This window comes from Cuculus canorus, chromosome 1 (assembly GCF_017976375.1).
Source record: "Cuculus canorus isolate bCucCan1 chromosome 1, bCucCan1.pri, whole genome shotgun sequence".
Taxonomy (NCBI): Eukaryota; Metazoa; Chordata; class Aves; order Cuculiformes; family Cuculidae; genus Cuculus; species Cuculus canorus.
This window is the reverse complement of record NC_071401.1, coordinates 115,932,570-115,956,157: the sequence shown is the minus strand read 5'-3', so window position 1 is coordinate 115,956,157 and position 23,588 is coordinate 115,932,570. Positions and strand designations below refer to the sequence as shown.

Sequence of the window (23,588 nt, the reverse complement as noted above, 5' to 3'; positions counted from 1 at the left end):
CACTGTTACAGTGTAATGTTTCTTCATTGCCCCACTAATTATAAAAAAGTTAAATTTGTAATGAGGACTGAAATATACCTGGCCAATTACAGCCAATTACAATGTTTTGAAAAGGCTGATGTTTTCAAACATGTCAGTTCTCTCAGCCTAAAATGCTTTGTCATCCACCTCCTGAATTCCTAGCCAATTGGCCAAAATACTACGGACCTCAGCTTCTCAAGTCTCTAGAATCAGCACACACGACCGGAACATGCGCCTATGAGACACCCAGCAAACAAAAGTAAAAGATTGCAATCCTTTTCCCTATATCTTTCAGATAAGTGAAAAAAAACCAAAACCCAAACAAACAAGAAAACCCCAAACCTACAGACCTCAGAATTTTTATAAGTCAAAGACTAACATAGTCAGACCCGCATGTTTGTAATTGAGAATGAAACTGCTAAGAACAGAGAAAGGTTACTCCTGAAATGAGAAATATTGCTCCAGCTCAGCAGCTGCTTAGTAGTGAAATAAATATTAGGGTAAGTCTAAAAGGGAATTTTCTCAGAATTTCTGCTCTGTGGGCAATTTGAAAGATTTTTTTGGAGCATCAAACTCAGATTTCAGAAAGAACACAAATCCGAAACTGAGAATACTTTTTCAGCAGGCTTTACTGCTAATGGAAGAAAAACTCAAATGGTACTTCTGATACACTGTGTTGGCTTGCTGATGACGATTTCTTAATTAGGAATTTGAAAAGAAAAACCATAGTACTTTAAGTCATATCCCAAACGCAAGAATGAAAACTCAAATTAAGATCAACTCATTCAAAACCACGTCAAAAATGAACTAGAATCAAGAATTCTTTTTACTCTTCTTGATACATTTGTAACCAAAGACTGGTGACTAACTGTGGCACAGAGTCCTGCCCGAGAATGGGATGACCCATACTTCTCCCCAGGGAATACAGGTAAGAAATAAGAAAGGGGCAAAGAGAAGGAGGCAGAACTGATTCAGTTTGAGAAGTCCCTACTAGGGGAAAGTCTGAAGCTCCAAAGAGGGATAACCTCTGCTTTTGATTTTAATTGTTAAGTCAAATGCTTATTAACTATGCTGAACTAAAGGTACCAGCCCTCTCTTTTCCCACAGACTGGTAAGTCCATGAAAAACACCAACTTGTGTAACTAGGAAGTCTCTGTGTTTTTGCAAATGAAATTCAATCTTTTACCCAGCAACTGGCTAAAGCTACATGGTTTAGAGCTTTACGTGTGATCAACATGAAACAGGAATTCTAAGCTTATCTCATGACTCCTACTACTGACTGAATCCTTCTCCCATCAAAGATATCCTGCCTCCTTATAAAATGCTGTCTTGTCAACTATCTACTCTGAGCTGCCACTTCTCGTCTTCATGTCTTTTGAATACACCATGAAATGACCTGGGCAGATGATTTGGCACCAAATGCTCAGTTTTCACCGTCCAAGTAGATATTACACTTAGAAAATAGTTTCCATTTAGTAGCAGCCTGTGAATGGCCTTGGCAATCCTACAAGTCCAGATTTTAATGACTCCTGGAACTTTATTTTTCACATATTTTAGTCTACAAAATGAAAAAGTTTGTGACTTTTAAATAGTTTTGTCCTTGAACCCAAGCCCTCTTACTGAGCATCTGGAAAAGCAAACATATACCCACACCGTAAACAGCGATATTACAGAGAAATCCACATTCTTCTCCATAGAACTATGACAGTACCTGCCACGCTGTAAGACAAGAAGTGCACATGAGGTGTCCACAAGGCTCTATCTTCACATCCTTGTCATTCTCTGCACAGATTTTACACAGCTGGAAAGTGGAACCCATTTCACAATACAATTCATACTGCTCCTGTAACAAAAGAAAGTCAAGGGATTATTTCTTTAGTGTTATTTGCTCACAAAGAATATACTTAAGCACTAGTAGCAACAAACATTTCTCCGAGTCCCCTGTTTCCCAACCCATTTTACTTACTAGTCAAGAAAACTATTGCTACTGATCTATTTAAAAGCCATGCGAAGGTAAATGAAACAGCTTACTTCTTCGCTTCTTCAAATCTATGATATACTACAATACATGCTACAAAAAGTTTAAAATATCTGTGCCTCTTAGGTTTCCTACAGACTTCTCACATTTACCTACTGTGCAATGCATACATTCTGCTTTTTCTTGGCTGCAGCAAAGAGGAAGATAATGAACATATAAACATAAGTAAGAAATTAAATGATGAATGGGAACAAAATCAGGATTTATTTTTCTAGGTATGAGTTTAGGTCTAATTAAAGTCACTGGATTAACAACAGACAAGTAAGAGGGCTTTCTACTCACAGCAAGGATATAGCATGGTAGTATGGTTAACTGAAGTAAATCCCCCCTTGTGAAGTAAGTGTGGCAAGAGTACCCCTGGGATAATATGGCTTACAAGACTGACAGATAGGTATAAGAACACCTTCAGAAGGAATAAATAAAAGATAAAACAGCTTTCTGAAATTAAGTATTGTTGGGGAACTAACAATCAAATGCATTTTTGTAGAAATACAGCTTTTTTTAGTCTTGGAAAACCAAAATTTGAAAGCTTGAAGTAAGCAGAATCCAGGTCACAGGAAAATAAGCACCTACTGCTGTGTAAAGGGATGGGAGATGAGGCTAAGAGAAAAGCGAAAATAAAAGAGACAGCTCCATATCTGCAGCTGTAATCAGTATGTACTAAAGATGCTTAGAGTGAGCTCTTGCAAAGAATCCATCTGCAGCAGTCTAACCCTGTAGCCATTTTTATACCATCTTTTCAAAGTTTAAGCAGCTCTAGTGACAGCTTTAAACTACTGCTGTTACATATTACTTAAGGCAGCATTCACGTAGTTCAGACTCTGTTGAATTATCTACCACCAGAATTAACTAATAGTGTACTCAAAAACTACAAGTTCAGAGGCAACCGGATTCATTCACTGAATTCAAAATACAACATGACTGGCTTGTGAAGAACAAGGTAATAAGAACTAAGAAAATCTAAGCTGTTTTTCCTTTTCTTGACAAAAAGTAAGGATCTGGGGCTAGAAAATCTTTTGGTGCAACATAAATATCTGATATCTCTGCACTACTCTCTCATTACTATTTTAAGACTGGAGGAAAAAGAAGAAAGTCAGAGAATTAGAAGTACTCGAACTTTCTTCAGGTAATTGTTTTTATAATTCTCTTACTTAGGAAACAGGTATTTTCATAATGGAATTCCTGATAATACCACAGATGGTAATGAATATTTCCCTTTCTAAAACATTTCTATAGGCAGAATGCACATAGAGCATTCAGAATTACATAAAATTCAGCAGGTCACTTGCTCAACTCTGAAGAAACAGAAAATGACCTGAAACCGTACCACTTGCATCCAGTCTGATGTCTTTCATTGAACATAGCCTCATGTCTTCCAGACACTTCTGTCACGAAAAATGCACTACATAGCATAGTTTAACTTTTCAATGTTAATTTCAGGACCATTTTTAATCAAGTAATTTTGTTGTGGTGGCTATTTCCTATTAGTTGAATAACCAACACCCAGCACGTTAGTTCACCACACCAAGACTTAACAAGATTACAAACACATCTAGATATTCTGATTTTCTCTGCAAAGTGAGTCTCTTTAGGCACTTAATTATGTCTGCTGCTTTTCCCTGATGTCTTTTTTAATTTGCACAATATGCAAAGAAGAAAGAAGAGACCCTAGAACTAGTATCTTTGTAATATATGAACTATTTTGTTCCTCCTGGATCTAACCACATACTGTACCATTCCTATTCAGGCTTCAAAACTATCATCTAATCTTGATTTTATTTCTGTATTCTCATCTGCTATTAGCAAGGAAACACCAAGCTACATAAACCTGTAACATAAATATCAGATAAATCTTTAGTAACTGTTAACACATTTCTCACTTAGAAGAGGCTTAGAATAAACAAAACTTTCCAAGATATGCCATCTGCATCGCCAGCAGCTCTAGAGTTTAAAGGTTTATTACCCCATTTTTCATCAAACCCTTCTATCAACAGCATATTTTCACTCTTAGGAATTTATATCTCACATTTTAATAAAAGCTTATTATTACTGCTAGATGAGATACTAAGGGAAGTGGAAATAACAAAATAACTGACAAACTCTGCAACATACCTGTGTGACTTTTATGTGATCATGTGGTGTGGGTTCACATAATCCTGTCAAATCAGGATTATAACTTCGTCCATCTGGGAACAGATAGCTGCATCACAAGGAGGTTATTATAAATATGCACACTTCTTAGCTTTATTAGTTAAGTAATACCTATGATATTCAAGGGGCAGAATGAGTTCCATTAACTAAAATGCATTATCTTTCCTCAGACATATTTCTTATCTTTGCTTACAACTGAACTGCTACACATGCATTCTGTCATATGCTTAAATCCATTTACAAAAGCACAGGAACAATTTTGACATTACATGCGCAGATACCACCAGAACGCCTCTGAGCTTTGGTTAGCAGGTAATTTTCTATGAGCAGCTCAACAGAACTTTATTTTCAATCTTCATTTCAATGTAAGCTTATGTTTGCATATATTCCTAGTGATTTCTCCACTGCAAGCACCATGGTCAGTGACTCCGTAGACTATTTCAAGTAATGCAGCAGAACGGAGGGTAACACAAATTTGTGTATATACGCGTGTATTATGATATGTATATAATACTATATATGTGTCACTATAATATATATATGTATATCTGTGTATATTATGACCTCTATAGATCTGTGTGTATTATGATAAGAATCTACACAGAGAATCCAAAACGCAGACTGGACTTAAGCAATAATTGATGGGGGCGTTTCAATCCTATGGGAAATTAGTAATAGGTTAAATGATATTACAGAGACCCTAAGATGTTCTATATCAAGATTTATGTTACCTCTAACTTGGAATCAGTCTCTTGAAAGTCACGTTCCCAAGTCACACTGTGAGAAAGTTGTATTTAGAAAAACTTCACTATGCATTGAATCTTGACAGCTCTAGTTTCTGTTTGCTCAATTTTTGTCAAGGAGAAACACTACCATTGTAAGTCTGCTTTTTAATACAAGTATGAAATCTTACCGGGAAAAAAATTACCAGACTTTGGAGGACTGAGCAAACTTGCTAGACCATAAAGGATTTCTAGATCTTTTTTTGGGGATGGATTGATTTTCCCTTATTTTTTTTTCATTGTTATTATGTGGACACATCAAAACATGTATCCCAGTGAAAAAATTCTGGCACCAAGAATTTGTCTGTTACTTCAACCAACCAAATAAAAAACGTACCACTCCCTACAAACTTAAATTCTCTTATAATTATAAATCTTTTCAGTAAGCTATTAGAACCTGGAAAATGGTCTGGCTGCACAATATATAAAAAAGCAATTACATAGCTTTCAAATCATTGTCCAGAGTTCAACACATGAGTAACTGGCAGTAGTAACTGTTCAATAAGCTTAAGTGCATTTGGGACTCTTATGGGGGTGGGGGAGAAATCAACATGACAGGCTGCCTGATCTTATTTTCTCCTAGAATTTATCTGCTATGAGATATGGCTTTGGTTAACTTTGGTTAATGGAATTATCTAGGAACACGTGTTTTTCAAATTAATAAAAGGGATGGTTCTTAAACTCCAAAGGAATGATGAACACCATATCCAGATTTTGGTTTAAATATCTTTAAGAACCACCCACATAAGCACTACAAGAACAAGGAAATCGGGATATTATACCTATGGTGTCTATAGTAATTTGTACTTACAATCCCTCCCGGCTGCCATCAATCAAAGCTTGAAACAGAGGCTTATTGTGAGGTATGGTCTGCAATATGTTCCCATCACCAGTCACATATCCAATGGCCCACTGTCCCAAACGAGTGCAACTCAGTCTGAAAATGTAGCTGAATAAAAAAAAAAATCAGTGTTAATCACAGTTCAGCAAAACAAGTGAAGAGAGCAACTATGGCCTCTGGTTAAGAAATTGAATTAGGTCTCTGAAGATTTGGTTCAGGTTCCCAATTCTACCATGTGTTCTTCATAGAACCTTAAATAAACTTGCAGCTTTTACACTGTCACTTCATATTGGGCAGAAATAAAGTCACAGTGGCATCGTACCCATAAATTTTCATTTGCTTGCTTTTTACTTGGTCTGTTCAGCCTGGAGAAGAAGAGACTGAGGAGACACCTCATTGCAGTTTACTGCTTCCTCATAAGGGAAGGAGGAGAAGCGGGCACTGACCTCTTCTCTCAGGTGACCAATGATAGGACATGAGGAAGGTGTGGCAGGGGAGGTTTAGACTGAATATTAGGAAAAGCTTCTTCACCCAGAGGGTAGAGGAGAACTGGAACAGGCTTCCCAGGGAAATAATCATGGCACCAAGTCTGACAATATTCAAGAAACATTTGGACGATGCCCTCAGACAGAAGGTGTGAATGTTGAGGTTGTCCTATACTGGGATAGGCGTTGGACTCTATGAACCTTGTGGGTCCCTTCCAACTCAGGTCATTCTATAATTCTATGACCTTTACTGAATTATAGATCAATATTTTATTCTATCCCAAAACTGTTTAAAACAAGAATCTTAGCCTCCCTTAAGTTTGGCACAGCTTTTCCAAACTTCACTAGAGCCAACATTACATTGAAGTAGTAACTATTCATTTGAACAGGATCTTGTAATTTCCAGGATGTTTTAGACTGATTAAAGAAGCAATTCCACTTCATATCTCCTCTTTCACACTTAAACATTTCACCTAAGCAATTGAGAAAGTAATTTTCTGATACGCAATAGAAAGTTATCTTAAAACTAATATTCTCTTTACAGGGAACATAAAGGCAAATTTGGTAATTTCCCTATTACTTCATTTTTATCTTCACAGAATCATAATCAATAGCAGAGAAAATACAAACTATAGCAATCACTCTCAAAATAAAACTAGGTATCTGATTTCTGTAATAGTGTTCATGAGAGCCATGCTAACAAAGAAAAAGAAAATCAATGTTATTGCACTGGATCCACAAGATTTCTACATAGGTAGTTGACCATTCAGGGAACTTATTAAGTTACAGTACATAGTTTGCTAAAAATCAAAAGAAACGAGGTACAGAATACAGGTATAACTGTTGCTAGACTTCTCTAACAAGTTTCAAAATAATGCAGTTCTGGCTATGCATACATGCCATCCTGCAGCAAAGTTAGACAACCAGAAATTACAGAAAAAATCTTTGTAACAGAAAGATATAGCAAAATAAAAGTTAATTAGTATAGGATTGAATCTATAAATGAAAATTTATTTCCCCAATCTGAGTGAAAAATAAAAAAACAAGATAGCAGAAGTGGCATAAATGGTAAAAAAAAAGTTCTGTTTTAATAATTCAATATGTACAGAACAACACAGATATTTTTTAATAACTCTACATGTCATGATATTTCATCTGAAAGATTCCTTTTCTAGGTGCAGAGTCCATGATACAGAATTATTACTGGCAAAGAAAAAAATACATGAACATAAAAGAACATCTAAATTATCAATTTAAGCAGTGCTTAATTGTGCCACCATGAAAGATGTTAAGATGATTTTTACTTTACTACTAAGCCACAATTCAATGCAAATTCTGAAAAACAAATTATATTTTCAAATATGCTTTTCAAGAACAGATCGCTTGTTGCGCCTAAGCCAGGAAAATAATGAAAAGCAATGTACGATTTTTTTTTATTATTTGTACTTATTTAGACTTTCATGTGCTAATACCATTTTTTTTTTTTCTTCATAGCACTTTAGAGGAATCATCACCGTGATTACAAAATTCCTATGTCTTAAAATCTACAAGGTCATCATTGTTTTTGAATCTAGAGTTGTAAAGTTTAGTATTAAACAATTTTTAAAACTACAGTTTGATATAAATAAAATCACAAATATAACAAAACCCCTACTACTTCTCTGATTCACACTGTTACAAGAAAAAGCCAAAAATTCATACCTCCAACATTGCAGTGAGTGTAAGTATCACGCAATATAGAAAATGAGAACCTAGAATAATTATATAGATTTTGAGACAGCATGTTTACTTGGAAAGCAATAATCAAAGCTTCTCACCTCCCAGGCTTAGTGCTATATTTTTGTAACCTTGCCTTCACTTCATCATATGTCAGGAATGCCATATATCCAGGATGCGTCACAGCTAAGAAGTTCCAATTCCTTAGGATTGAACCCCACGGCTAAAAGAGAGGAAAACCAAACAGATGTAGTCAGATAGTTACCTATTTCTAATAAAATTCAAGTCAATTTATCAGAGAGACTTACCTTGTTTTAGCTTCAGCTGAAAAATACAGAGTTTTGGTTAAAGTCAAAATAATAAAAGAAGTCTCCTATAGACCCAGCTTTGCTAAAAGAATTCCTTTGAAAGAATTATTCCAAGTATGTTAAGTGTAAATTTTTCAATAAAGGTTTTTAAAATCTTAAAGTTAAGGAATCTCCTGTTTGTAGGTACGTAAAATAATAGCCCCACGTTCAGTGAGAACCTGCAGAGTACGGCTCCACAATGATTTAATAAAAATCCAATAAAACCTGTTCTTGAGCAGTCCTGAGGCACCCTCATAGTTAATGATAAGTAAAACTAACAAATGAAGCTTAATAAAGCCAGTAATTTTAGCTGTCATTCCTTTTCTTACTCTCTACTTCTTAGTTCTTCAGTTACCGTAATAGTATTACAGCCAGGAAAAAACGCAAATATCAACAGTACTTCATCCGAGTCTTTGCTCACCTCAACACTAAATACTTCAGAAAATTCAGTGAAACATGCCTGACATGCTATCACTTCAAAGATTACAGAATAGTCCTTTTCAGTAAAATAAGGATGGGTTTTAGGTGCTAGATTAATACAAATATATCAAGTGTTCATTCTCAGCATTTAGAAAAACAAGAAACTGCCTCTGAATGGTTCGGAGATTTTTTCCTGTATATGTCAAAAGATCAAGGCAGGTGAAGTTAAGCAACACAAGAGGATTGTGTTCTTGTGTGCCCTGCAAATTCCTTTTAAAGTGGCTTATAAAGGTGTTTCACCTGTGCCTTACTAGCCCTTAGAAGTGACACACTTGAGCAGAGTATCTTAACAGTTCTGCTTAAGATTATGATACATTTCCAGGGAACCACTACTTAAAACACAAATGAACACTTATTTTATTTAAAAAGTAATACCTTCTCAAAACAGACATGAAATTAAATAGTAAAGTTTCAGCACAGAGGCATAAGAAACCCCAGGTGTTCAAATCTGTACAGAAGCAAGAAGGAAAACTTCACAATCCTACATGCAATATCACGTCTTGATAGCTCCTCTCTGCTACCTCATCCACAGATGAAGGAGGCTTCATCCCATGAAAAAATCTTAGTTTCTTTAACTACAGAAAAAAAAGGGTTGACTTTTCCTCCTTCACCACACCAGCACTGACACTTCCTTTATAAAAACACAACGTTCTTTCTCCTGTTGTACGACACAAGTACAGGCACATATATCAAAAAGGAAGATGAACACTAAGACGTTTTGTTGGACCGTGGCTATAAAGGCTATAGTACTTTAAAAAAACAAATTCAAGTAGCACACAAATTCCTTGGTTTATCACGACCAAACTTCCAAGCTGACAGTAGACAGTGTCTTCCTCAAATGCCTAGAGTCTTTACAGAGTATCACAACACTGCTCCACCTAGAAAATGATGTGACAGTACAACTGAAAATCAAAGGACAAGAACTGAGAGTTTGCCTTACACATAGAGCATTACAAAAGCAGAAATATTAAATGGGAAGAGATTTGCACACTCTCTATTTGATGGAAATATTTTTGCATAGGACAACTTAACTGAACATTTTAACAGTGATAGAACGAAGTCCCTTTTCTTCAAAGCATCTACATGTTCTGCTCTGCTAACTTTACTGCTGGTCAGAGAACATAGCACTCAGAGCTGTGCATGCATACAGTGGGGAGGCAGGGGGAGCAGCTTCACTTTTACAGGATCGCTATAAAAACCACTCTTGCTTTCCTCTGTGAATAATCATCATTATACATGTAGCTTTTCTGTAACACAACCCACAGTTGGCAAAACAGTATTTTGATTACTTAAACAATTGGGATTTTCTCTTCGTGGGTGTATGCACACATAGTTACAGAAGCTGTTTAAAAACTAGAGAAGTAAAATGTAACCTCTGGGAGACATTCTAAGACCAAGTTCAATGCAAGTTCACTTCAACAGTTATGCAGCTATTGCACCAGCAGGTAATCTGTTCGGCAAAAATCTCTGCTTCTCTGTTAAATTAAATGTTAATCCTAACTAGCCTTCTCTTGTTACATATATCAGTACTGTTCATCACCTTTTCCTAGTACCAGGCATGGTAATGAATCAAATGAGCAATGGCCAAATAATGCAAAAAAAAATGTTCATTGGTTTACAGGACAAGGAAAACTCACTCGAGGCTTCTGTCCTGAAGTTTAATGCTATCTATGGGATACCACACATAATCAGAACAAACTGTTAATTATCAGATCATCAAATACAAAATTAAATGACAAGTCAGTTTGTAGACTGAAACAAAACCAAGAAAAAAATACCAAACCATGTTATCTCCCATAAGCAGAACGCTTAGGGGAAAACATTGTACAAAAAGGAACCTTAAAATGTATTTCATAGTGATGCATCTTGCAGTCAATGGGCCTCAGATGTTTTGCCGACAAGTCTGAGATCAAGATTTAGGCTTGTGATCACTAACCTGAACACCATATTACTTTGTCATAAAGGAGAAACTTTGACAGAGTAGAAACTGATCCCAAGGCAGCAACATTCAGAAAGGAATGCTTGATCTTAAGGAGCTCCACAGGAAGGGCAAAAGATGGGGGGATTCTGCTAAAGCAGCATAAAGTACAATGATCTATATTCTCTAGTTTATTATTTAATCAAAGAGGACCCCTGAAGTTTTGTTCAAACCTCCATAATCTGCGTGTGCTTTAATAAATGACTAATGTTTGCGGTTAAACTAAACAAAGAGATTACCTACACTATAACATTTTCAACCCTGATATAGCTCTGACTTGGCATGGAGAAGGGTTGTTCAAAACCAAAACTCTGCAAACTAAAACCATTACTCATCTCCTGCCAAATCTTAATATCAACTTCGTAATGGCACCCCTTCTCATAACAGCAAACCCAAAAAAGCTAAACAGAGGTTATCCCAGAACAAAATTGAAGACGAAACATCTACAAAGATAAAATTGGTATTTTGAATGCATCTGCAACAGGCTGAATAATAATGCCTCAGTTTATCACTGTACAGTCTAAAGAAAGTAAGTTACCAAATAAATGACCATATACCTCAAAGATTTCTATATACAAATGAAATATCAAAAGTGACAAATTCAGAATCAAAACATCTAATATGGGTGCAATCCAGCACAGCCTTCTATATTGAGTAAAATACTTGAAGTATGTTCTGTAGAAGGGATACAAAGTTAACAGAGGTACCCAACAGACATAAAAGCTTATTTCAGATAAACATTACCTATTAACAATACAATAAAGATATTCCCAGAGATAGGCCCTCATTCTAAATAAACAGCAGACTATTAATGGCAAAAATACATTCATAAAAAAAAAAAAGAATTAGGCCTACTTTCAGCCTAAAAATCATATGCAGCTTTCCTTATGTGTCTGTAGAAAGACTTCACGTAAGTATATATAGATACAAATGCACGATGAAATCACAAGTAAAACTTAGATAAGCACCTGAAGGTCTACATTTCTAGGAATGCATTTAAGAATAGTGAAAATCAAGTAAGTAGCAAACACATATATTGTAATCATACTAAATATGTGCAGAAATTAAGCAAGTGTTAATAACTTACTTCTGAATTCTAGTGCTTCAGTTATTTCCATTTTCCAAAAAAATCCACTTCCTTGACCCATAGGTAGTTATCTCAGGACCTTAAGCATCTCAAATTCATATAAATATCTAAAATATTCAAATCTTACCTGAAATAATCTGGTGAAGATATCAAATTCAAAAATTGAAATGTAGTCGTTGCAGGTCAAGTCAATTGTAGATTTGAGAGCCATTGCTTCCAGACCAGAGCTTATCTGGTGAACTTCATGAAGGCACTGCCTAAACACTTTCCATGGCACTATAGTTCTGTGAGAGAGTGGAAATAATATATTTAATAAACCCACATATTTAAGATTTAATATTTTATTTAGACATCAGAAGTGACTTTTAAATAAGTGGAACGTTAACTTCGTTTCTCTGCAAACAACAAAAACATTTCTTAAAAAAAATAAATCAAGTTTTCTGAAAGCAGCCTAAGCAAACGAAATTTAACAGTTTAATTTCCTTTAAATGCAGTCAAACAAAGCATCATTTAATTTACAATGCTAATTATCAAGCTTCCTATGGATGACAACAAAAAGAACATTGCAGAAACTGAAATAAACTGCTAAGCAGGTGTAGTAACCAAGATCACAATCCCTCAAAGACAATGTAAAGGACCAGTCTCTGCTTGGTAAAGAACTCCTTTCTACACAGCCTCTCTTCTCACAATGATAAGCATCGATTTAGTATCTACTGTGATGACACTTTAATAGCTTAAGCTCATGAACACTGGTCAAGTAAACTGATAGCATCAGTCAGATACCACCTATACTTACCCAAGGTCTGTCATAGCCCTAACAGTTATATGCATATTAGAAAACATATCTTCTAAGATCTCCACCTTCACTCATTCTTGCAGGATAGAGTATATTTTTCAGGCAGTAGTGAATGTGGGAATGAAGGGGAAGTAGGATAGAAAGAAATTAAAATTATCCTCCCTGATACAAAGCCACATTCTGTCAAATCCAGTTTCTGTTTGCATAGTAGGAGATAATACAGGTTAAGTTACTTTGCCAGCTGTGAGCTTATATTTGGAGTGTGACACAAGGCTTAAAAGTGCTCTATTTTCTCACTCTCAAAATTACAAGAAATTGTTCAATTGAACAGCCATTCTACTCATGTCATTAGGGTCAAATCCATGTTTTGCAGAGCCATAACACCTCCTCTTCTAAGAGTTCTGCCTCACATTGAAAGCAGACTATATAACGCATTAAAAACATTTTAATTAAGCAAAATATAACCAACTATTAACCAACATATAATTGTTTCCAGGATAAGATCTCACACATTCATGGCCATAGTTTGTTAATAACTGCTAAAATGACAAAAGACACCAGCCTCAAAACTTGGTCAATATTTCTTGCAATTTTTATTACTTCACATTGTCTTATTTTTATAAGCACCGAAGTATTTTATTCCAGTTTTTCTAAATATTTTCTTAAGCAGAAAGGTAGATTTATGTAGTACAGTACAGTATTGGGGGCAGGGGGAGACTGACTGTATTAAGTTGGTCATGCATAATAAATAATCTGCAGTTAACCTAAATTAAAACAACTAGTAATTTGAAGTACAACACTAAAGACACTTTCCTGTTATTCCTACTGCACCAGGCATTCACTACATTTGTAAGTGCAATGAAATCTACTTGTTACTTGGAGGCTTATATTGAGAAAGTCATAAATGATAAAATGTGAAGTTTAATAGATCTCAGCAGATACTTTCATCTGTGTACGAAAAACAGGAAACCACAAAGAGCTGAAGAGAGATACCACATCAGATGTCATTTAAGAAAGAATGCACATGACATTTTGATTATGGTAAAGAGCATGAAAAGTTGCATTAAGTTCAGAGAACAAAGTTGGAAGGCAGTGCTTTTGTGATGTTGAAGTTGTCTTAGTTTAAGTGCCTATTGCTTATTTAGTCCCTGTAACTGTGGCTCTCAAGTGTTTTCTTACTCTTTTAAGAGCCACCCTAAATAGCATTGCAGCACTGGGATCATGCTGATATAGGGTTAGAAAAGCTTGTTGGGGATTTTTAGGTGGTCCAGGTTACTTGGAGGTTTTGTTTGTTTGGTTTGCCTTTTTTTTTTTTTTTTCACTTTTCTTTAAAGTGTCAAGACAATAACCCTCAAGTGAAAGACAACAGAGAATCTATCAGGAATGATTACAGCAATACACCTTTAGAACAGTTTCTTCATGCCTCACCTGAGACAGTTTCACAAAAACATGTTCATTACAGAATCACAGAATCATATTAGATGTGATTAATAAATAGGATGCTTTTGCCATCTATTCACTAACATCCTGCACTACCCAAGCCCACAAAACAATGCTGAAAAACAAAAGACTTCATGAGCATATGCTTTTAGAGCTCTAGTTAGCTATTACTTTGGCTAAAGACAGAAACCAGATGTTGGGAAATTAGTAATTAGCTAAAGAAATAACACCTAAAGCTACTTTGTGAGACTGCTCCAAGAACAAGTGTCTGAAAACGGTGGTGGCTCCGATTTAAAATTCACTAAATTCAGCATTTTTTTTTTCTGCAGCTTTGTGGAATAGGCTATCTTCTGCTTTCTTAAATAAAGGTGAGAATTGGTTGTTGTAACACGTTAACCCCTATTTTGCACCAGTTACTTTTATACGGACATTCCTAAATACTTTGAAAGAGCACCAGCTAGAGATTATTTCTCCCCCAGAGTGTTTCTCCAGCTTATATTTACAAAATGCTGCACTCATTTGAGAGTTTGCAGACAGCACACACTCACTCAAAAGAAGGATGTTACCGAGCCTTCACAAGGTGAAGGATACTGCAACATCCTCTCCCCCTGCAGCTACAGCACTGAAATCTGATGACCTTTCAGGCACACTGAGAAATACCCTCCCTTCCAGCAGAGATCTAAGAGGGGGGGCCATGCAGAATGCTTCCCCAGTGATGAGGGCTTGAAAGGGTTTTTTTGCAGATGGCTAGCAAGTTGAATTTCTGTTTGAATTAACATTTCACTGTTGCTCTCTTGTGCTTTAGGGGATAAACAGCCTTTGAAAGCACCTTTTCCTTATTCAAATCTAAAGTTACTTTAATTGTTTGGGGAGGTGGCAAGGGCAGTGGGAGAAAGAAGAGAACAGGACAAATGAAATAAAAGTTGAGACTGGGACTGTCCTAGTTATTAGTATGCATAGATTGTTCTTTAAATATATACATACAATATTGCCTTTATAGGTAGAAAAAAATAGGATCGTGTTCATAATGAAATAATGCCTGCAGCGTTCAACTCCTGAAACATAGATGGTATCTTATATAAATACTTTCACTGATCTTTGTACTTGTAATATTTGTTGCATCATACCCTAAAGATACCCTCACTACAGGCTGGCAGGTATTCTGCACATGCTTCATGCTATTAGGCTGACCTGTGGACACTTGCTTAGGAATAGATGAGTTAGTCAGCTCTGCTACAGCTCATCAGACAGATGTGACATGACATCCTGGTAACACTAGTTCTCTACAGAATTAGGTTGAAGAAGTACAGTGCCTCAGTATTTAAGGTATTTAATTGTAGTCACAGCTATCCCTTGCAGCAGAGCACACATGACCCCAGCTGAGACAATATTCTGGGGAGTATCTTACATAACAGGATGGTACTACATAGTGACTTGTACATCTCAAAACGTTTGATGCCCCAAGTTAAAAGTGCTACTACACAAGCACATGTGAACATTATGAACAGATATACCCACAGCTTCTCTTTTTCATATGTAATTTGGAGAAAAAAAAAAACAGGACACTGAAGTAATACAAAAATATTTGACTACATTACATGTGCATCCTGTTATTGTGCTGTATGTGTTACTTTATTATGACCTTCAATTTGTTCAAAATCTTCAGAGAGATAATTTTAGAAGGAAACAACATATTAAGGAAGCTGAAATGCACACCTTACACAGTACAGAAAGGTTATGGAGGACCTTTTATAAGGAAAACTTAATTGCTATCTGCCAAACACTTAGGAAATTATCCATCCATACAGTGTCTTTGTACAGCCTTTCCTCATCGTTACAGTTGAAGCAAGTCCTACCAATTTAAGCAAAGAAAACACAAAATAAAATAAAACAAAATATCCTGAATAATTTTTCCTGAAGAGGATTTCTGCACACATCTTATCTCTCTTTCCTAAATCAACAAAACTATCTTTATCTTGGCATTTACCTTGGGCTTGTCTTCTTATCTGAATCCTGTCAAAAACCCTACAATAAGCTACCTGCCTCCCAAACCTCACAAAATGGCACCACTTCTACGCATTTCTTCTGCGACAGTAAAAATAGTAAGTGTATTTGAAGATTAATTACGAGTTAAAAAAGTTCTGATTTAAGTATAAGCTTTTAAAAAATACTTTTATATAGTACACTATTTATTATTACTGACACACATCAAAGGGAAGTTCACTCTGTAGTACCAAGCACAGTGTTTTAAACACCACCCATACAACTTCCATATGCCTAGAGGAGAAGGATTAGTGTCCAGCATGTAATTTTCAAGCAATTTAGCAAAGGAATTTAGGTCCTCCCTTCTTCCCTCCTGCCCTGATCACACGTACATAGGACTTTCTCAAACTCCCTGAATGTTGCTGCAATAGCGAAGACATTAAAATAAACCTGGAGAGCAAATGTTTTCTGAGCGTGTGGAGCACAGCACTTCACTAGAACTCTGGAGATGCAGCTATTCAGGAATGTCAAGCAACACTGCTCCCATTTGAACCAGAGCAGACCACAAGTATGTCTTGGAAGGTAAACATGCACCCTTGTAACTTACACTTACAGTGAACATTTTTGTCTGCAAGAGACACTCTCAAATGCTGCCAGAAAACATAACATGAAATGAGCATTACAGTATCCAGAGCAAACTAAAAAAATATTTAAGCAAATACTGACCCAGATAGAACCAACATTCTTTGCAAGTCTACAGTGAGCAATGTGGATTTTAGTTTATCATCACTGAACAGAGCATTTTCTTAACGATTGCTGCTTCAGTTTTAAGTGAGAGGCCACATGTTTTCATTGCTTCTGAACTGCAGAGCAAACAATTGACACAGAAGGCTTGAGAAGTTCACTCCTAAGAGAAAAAAGGAATCCTGCCATATCATGCCAGTACAATCATTAAATAGTGACATCATGCAGAACAAATATAGATGAAGCTAACATGAGAAAACAGAAGGCAAAAGAGAGAAAATAAGCCTTATGAAATGGGGAAAATATACCAAAAATATCCACTTTCAAAGCTGCATAACTGTACATACTGGAGAGACAGCAAGTTAGTATGTCCTTAAGGGACGCAGGAAGCCTGTACTTCCTTAAGCATCCCTAAAGGGATACACTTTTCTATACGTTTCCAATTCTGATCTCTAACCACAAATCCAAAGCACACTCATGCTTTTGCACATCCTTATACTTAAAGCACTGCCTCTCCTGCCTCTCCATTGAGAATCTGTTCGTCTGTCATGCAATTTTGTGTGCCAACTATTACAACTTTCTCTTCTCTGTCCCTTGTACATGCCTTTTTACTTTATTCTCAGCCTCCCAAAATAGCTGTGAAGACTGTTATCTTTTTCTATTTTTTAATCATATCTTGTGATTTTCCATTACCTAGCTCTTCTCTATAATATTATCTATCTTCTTGTTCAAACTTGTTTATCTTGCTTTGATATGAAAAAAATCTAGCAAGATTTATGTCTCACAAGCACCCAAAGAATTGTACCTCCTGCCTCTAGCTCTAATTTTTAAATAAGGGTACCAATAAACCTATTTCCCATGCTGCCAATTAGCCAAGGGAAGATCTGCCCTCTCAAAGCACCATTTCCCATTTACTTCCCTTTAAAAGTTCCTGTTGCCAAAACACCTGTCTTGATGTGATGATGGAGATTATGGTAATCAGATCACTGCCCCTTCCTCTTTCATCTCTCTATCTTTTGGCTTCCCTTTACACTTCAGTTCATACTTAGATTTGAAGCTCTCTGGTCCAGGACTGCCTCTTCAGTCCATATTTTTAAGCGTTCCCACAACAGTAGGGCTCTCGGGCACTTTCAGCAGCCAGAACAGGCAAAGAAGTAATAAATTAAGGGGATCAACAAGGTGTTAAAACCTAGCTCATCTGAGGTCTCACTTTCCGACAACTAAATGTTTTCAAGTTAAATTGTGCATTGTGGTCTGCCTGTTCTACTGATTGTTCTCTGAAACTAAGCCACAGAGGCTGTGTCTGTTCTATCCAGAGCCAAAAAGCACTGACCACAGCGGAACCACAACTACTCAAAATTTAGAGTATCAGTCTAAATATTGTGTTTGACTGCTACTGAGAAATCAATAGCCACATTTTTCCATAAAATCCAATGAAGACCAAACACATATTAGGCCTCAGCCGGGGGTGAGGGTGGAGGGGGGGAGTATCAGAGCTTTAAAATAGTAGTGTGTTTGACCCTAGCAGTGAAAGAACTTCCATTTCCTCAGAAATTAGAAAAGGTAGGGGGAAATCAATTTCTCTGACAACAACAACAGAAATGCTTTCATTTTTTTAAGGTTTCACAATGAAGAGTAAAACCTTAAAAGTTAAAATAAATGGCAGAACTATGAAGACCCAAAAATTTAAGAACATTGACATTTTGCTGCTGATTCATTCTGCAACATGAAGACAGCCACAAACCACAAATTTCAGTAGTTGAAGCCCTGCATGACTTCACTGTAGCTTTCAAATTCATAGGCTGGAAAGACCTTTTAGGTCATCTCGGCCACTCTCCTCCTCAGTTCAGGATCATTCCCAGAGGTATTTTGCACATTTTTGCTCAGAAAACTAGTAAAAAATGTACAGGTTATTAAAATGAGCGAGGAACACAGGGAAATTAACATCAAGCACTACACAGGGATAAAATGCAGATAATGAAGAAGCTATCAGATTATGTTTTATATGCATTTTTACAGCCTACTGAGAGTTACTAAAGTATCTGTAAACAAATGTAACTGCTGACTACATGCCTTACAATTTCACAGTTCCATTTAACATTACTATTTCGCTGTACATTTAACTGTCATCTGCTTCAGTGCAATTGTAATGGTAAACGATGGGTGAAGATTCACTCCACTAAAACCACTTGCTCCAATAACTGTATTCTAGTAATCAGTACAAATTCAAAAATCACATCTTCTCAATTGCACCACTTTCCTGCTTTTGACACTATCAAGCTCCTTCTTCGTATAGCTCTTAACTTAAAATCTTGACCTTGACTGTATTGCAAGGCTTGTGTTAATTTATTTCTCAGTTATTTTTCAAACAGCTCCTTTAAGAAGCTCTCTTTATCTCTATAGCCTGTGCGTATGCCAAAGAACTCCATTCTCAGCCTACTCCAGTCATTCAGCCCTGGGAAAGTTTTCACAAAGCTAATACAACATTCTATTTCCTCATCTCCCTGACAGCTTTTCTCAGTCAGCTTCCTTGACAAAGTCAATACACCAAAATCATCCTGGGCCTTCTATTTGGACACTGCTGACCTCCTTACCCACCCCTAATTTGGGTACATAGTTTACTTTGCCCTTGCAGAAAAACCAATTCTCTCATTTCTTCCTTTACCATACTGCTGCTGTCCATGTTTTTTCTCCACTCAGATAATAAAAAAAATCTCATTATCTCCCACCTTGATTTATCAGTTCTCCCTGTATACTCCTGAACTCCACATTAGTCTCTCCAGACCCTTTCCAAACATCACATCACTTCAAGTTTTCCCCTCCTCCTTTGAAACACACGATACTGGAAAACCTCCATTTGCTCCTTTTGCACTCTCTGCCTATATGAGGACTGATAATTTCCATTGTCATTGTGTCTGCCGCTCTCACAAGCATCACAGCATTCTCTCCTATCCAAGCTTCTCTAACTATTGCCACTATCTAGACGTTTTGTAGAAACATATCAGAAATGCAGAAATTGGATGCACCTGAAGGCCACAAATATGTTATTTTAGCATACTGCTCCCATAGAGCCTTTCAAATTACTCTCTAAACTCTACTTCTGTGTTTTCTGCAGAAAACTCCAAGAGCTGCTAGATGTGTGATCAAAGACTTGAAATAGTTAACCTAGCATTTATTTTTGCTAATGAGTTGGAAGCTACGTGAATGTACACCTGACTAGCTTTAAAAGATTGACTGCATCCTATGACGGGATGAATGAACTTAGTTACAGCTGCAGAACTTCACAGCAAGTGTCATGACAGACAAATGTAACAAACCAATGCTACACGTTTCCTATTCATTGGGGAAGAGCAGTAAAAGAAATCAGATACAGAATTTTATATTTTTTTTAATGACAAACTACGCTCTTGGAAATCATATCTTTTGGGTTTTGTTCCTCAGCAAATTACAATACATTGCTTTGTATAAACAGAAGCGTAGGGTCAACTTAAAAATATAAATGACTACTGACCTCCTTCTTGCTATTTAGAATATTTCAAATTTTAAAATGACAACAATTCAGAAAGAAATCAAGGCAGAAAATGTATTACTGAAAAGCTTCCAATTCATATGTTTAGGAACAGGAAGATTATTTTACGATAATATTACGCTGAAAAAAACCCCACGCATAAATTAATCTCATAGTTCAATTCCCTCCTTCCAATCAGATGAAACGATACATCAGAATGATTTCTTGTTTACCCATTAGAAGCCCAGATCCAGTGCAACTTTTCATTTATGCTGTATTCTTGTGCAGAACGACTCAGTGACATAAAAGCAAGGGCTGCTTTTTGCAAACAAATGAAGAGCACAGGCTTGCCCATTAAAAGGGAGAGAGATGCAGCCACGGAAGTTCCTCCCTGTACCTCCTTCACTTGCGCTGCATATCTAACCAGAGTTGGAGGCTTCAGATAGTCCTCAGGATGTACCTTTAGGTGGTCAGTTTAGAAACAGATTTTATCAGTTGTTTGCAACACCCAATATCTTTATATAAAAAGTTTTGCTTCTAGGGAAGAGATATTAGCATATTTGCAAACTAATTTGTCATAACACACCCATTGTAAAAGATGTGGCTCACAGGCATACCTACCACATATTTCTGAATGGATTAGAAGACAACTTACGTCTAAAAAGCTTGAGGCATTTTGTTTAATGAACAGATCAAGTGTAATGCCAAATAACCCTTTTTCTCCTTTATTTCACTGTACATGCTGTTACATGCTCTACTGTTACTTGAGCACTATTAACTAAACCTGAGATAGTGGCAAGGCTGTCAAACAGAGATCAACTGTTAACTGCTTAGAAATCAGGTAACTAAAACAGCTTCCTTTACTAGAAAAGAGCCAGGAACACTAATAACAGTGGTTATTTACCCAGTCTTATAGTAAAGCACCTGAGAAAACAGAACTCAAAAAACTTCCAGGCTATACTAGATGATCAAGATTACACATGTAATCAACTGTATGTCCCCCAAAACTGCCTTGATTCCTAGGCATTTTTAGTGCATCGATACCTTAACAAAGAAAACCAAAATAAAAAAAAAAACAAACACAAAAACCCAGAACAATAGAACAAAACAAAAAAAAACCCAAAAAAACCAAAAACACCAAACAACCCTAGCCCTATCAACGTACACACATGGAGGAAGGGAGGTGAGAAAGTCAGGGGGTTAATACTGAGAGTTGATATTTAAAGTTCCATTTTATGAAGAAATTTACATAAGCAGGAAAAAACTTGAAACATAAAAAAGGCATAATAAAAGCTCTGGGGTCTTGAAAAGGATTCGAAAGAATTGCTCCATACGATGAGTCAGAAAAGAGAGGAGTCAAATGCAAACAGACAGAAAGACAAGGGTACAGCAGAGTTGTTCAGATGGATGAATGCAGTTGAAAAATGGTTCTTACCAACCTGGTTCTGATAAAAACTTAAGTGTTACAGTATTCTACTGTCTGACACCTCAAGTACCTATCTACTGTACCATATCCCAAAGGAAACTGGCAGGATCATTTGAAGGAAACTTGAAGGGAAGCACTTGAACCTCACACAGAAAGTACAAGTTGGTAGAGAAACAAAGAGGAAGATGATAGTGAATACTAAAGCTGATGGAACTGATTAAGATTGAACGACAAAGAAACAGCAGCTTGCAGAAGATGAGATCTCTAAATTGCAATGACAGAAATGCAATTTGCAATCAAGTCATTTGGTAAAGGTCATTCGAAGACAGAGCTCAACAGGAAAAGAGAAGGACCATGAGGAGATATAAACTCTGACAGTTGCTAAGCAAAGGGGGAAAAGGGAGGAACACTGAACAAGATGCTCATGGTCAAGTAATTTTTTCAAAGCTCCTGTTTTTCTTTTTTTGACTGGTGTTTTTAAAAGCCTCATCTGAGAGACCCCCTATATGTCATGTAAATTAATCCTTCAAATAATTCTATCTGAACTTTTGTGGGAATTTTGAATCATCTTCACATTCAAAAACCTAATACACATGGTCAGATTCCTTTCCTCTAACATAAAGGGGATTGGTACAATGAATTCATATGTCTCACAACATTATCTGTATTGGAAAGAAATTTGTTAGACAACTGAAGTTACTAGATAGCACTATAATGAAACCAAAAGGCTGGAAGCTAGCTGTAGATGTGTTTAGACTAGCAAAAAAATGAAGTTAAAGTGTTGCAAATTCACACTGAAAGAGATTCAATTTGCAAAACTGCCAACCTACTACACTGATATTCTAAATAAAGAATTAAAGACTTATTTTAAAGAGTTGCTCTTGCTCTGAAAACATAAGACTGTTGCACAAATTGTTCTGTTATTTGCTATGACCTATACTGGGCAAGCTATCAGACTTGATGACCATGAGTGCTCCATTATACTGTAAAATACACAAATCTCTTGCTTCCTCCCTCTCATGTCACTGTAACACTAATAAATATTCCGTATCAGAAAGTGATCAAGCTATATGTCTTCTACATTTTACATTTCTACGTCTTACTTTTACATTTTCAATATTGCATTTCTTTAAGGATTTAGTCACATATCTACAAGTCACACTTAGCATTCATTTTATGACCCCTAATGGAACCCTATGTTTCTCCAAAAATTGCTTTTGATTAAAACTTCTGAAGTATCTCCAGTTATTCCATCTCTTTTAGCAACGCAATTTGAACAAAAGAATGCAATACTCCCTTGTGACTGCATTACAGGTAGTAGTTGTAGAAAAAAATGTTTCCATAACAGGGTATAAAAACATTACTTCAGTTACTTAAAAACCACTAAATATTGTAATTTACCTTGGAAAGTTAAAGATAGGATAAGGAAACATAGCATTAATGAGACCAATATCAAGTTATTAATTCAAACTTGAGAGTTATCATTTCTATAATAAGTATATATAACATTGAAGAATGTGATTTGCCATATATTTTATGAAAACAATGTATGCTCTTCACTCAAGAATGGAAAAAATAAACTTCATGCAATTTAGTCTAAGTAGTGACTGTGTGTAAGTGCCCTTTACAGAACTGACCATACACTTTTACTCATTCTTTGAGTAAATTACAACATAGCAAAAAAAAATTATTAATAATCAACTCAGTGATTTCAGCCAATTTAAAGACTTCGAAAAGAAATTACATTTAAGATGATCACCAACAT

At 36.1% G+C, this 23,588-nt stretch overlaps 1 protein-coding gene across 6 annotated transcripts in view; it reads right to left on the bottom strand.

The window, feature by feature from the left end:
• CBLB (Cbl proto-oncogene B) overlaps positions 1-23,588 on the bottom strand; it is a 131,436-nt gene that overhangs the window by 39,401 nt on the left and 68,447 nt on the right. For all 6 annotated transcript variants that reach the window (XM_054086418.1, XM_054086443.1, XM_054086428.1 and 3 more), the window contains exons 5-9: positions 12,054-12,210; positions 8,136-8,257; positions 5,804-5,941; positions 4,172-4,259; positions 1,733-1,864 (exon numbers count right to left, since the gene is read on the bottom strand). In XM_054086418.1, coding sequence (XP_053942393.1) covers positions 1,733-1,864; positions 4,172-4,259; positions 5,804-5,941; positions 8,136-8,257; positions 12,054-12,210 — 637 coding nt within the window. The remainder of the gene's footprint in view (positions 1-1,732; positions 1,865-4,171; positions 4,260-5,803; positions 5,942-8,135; positions 8,258-12,053; positions 12,211-23,588) is intronic.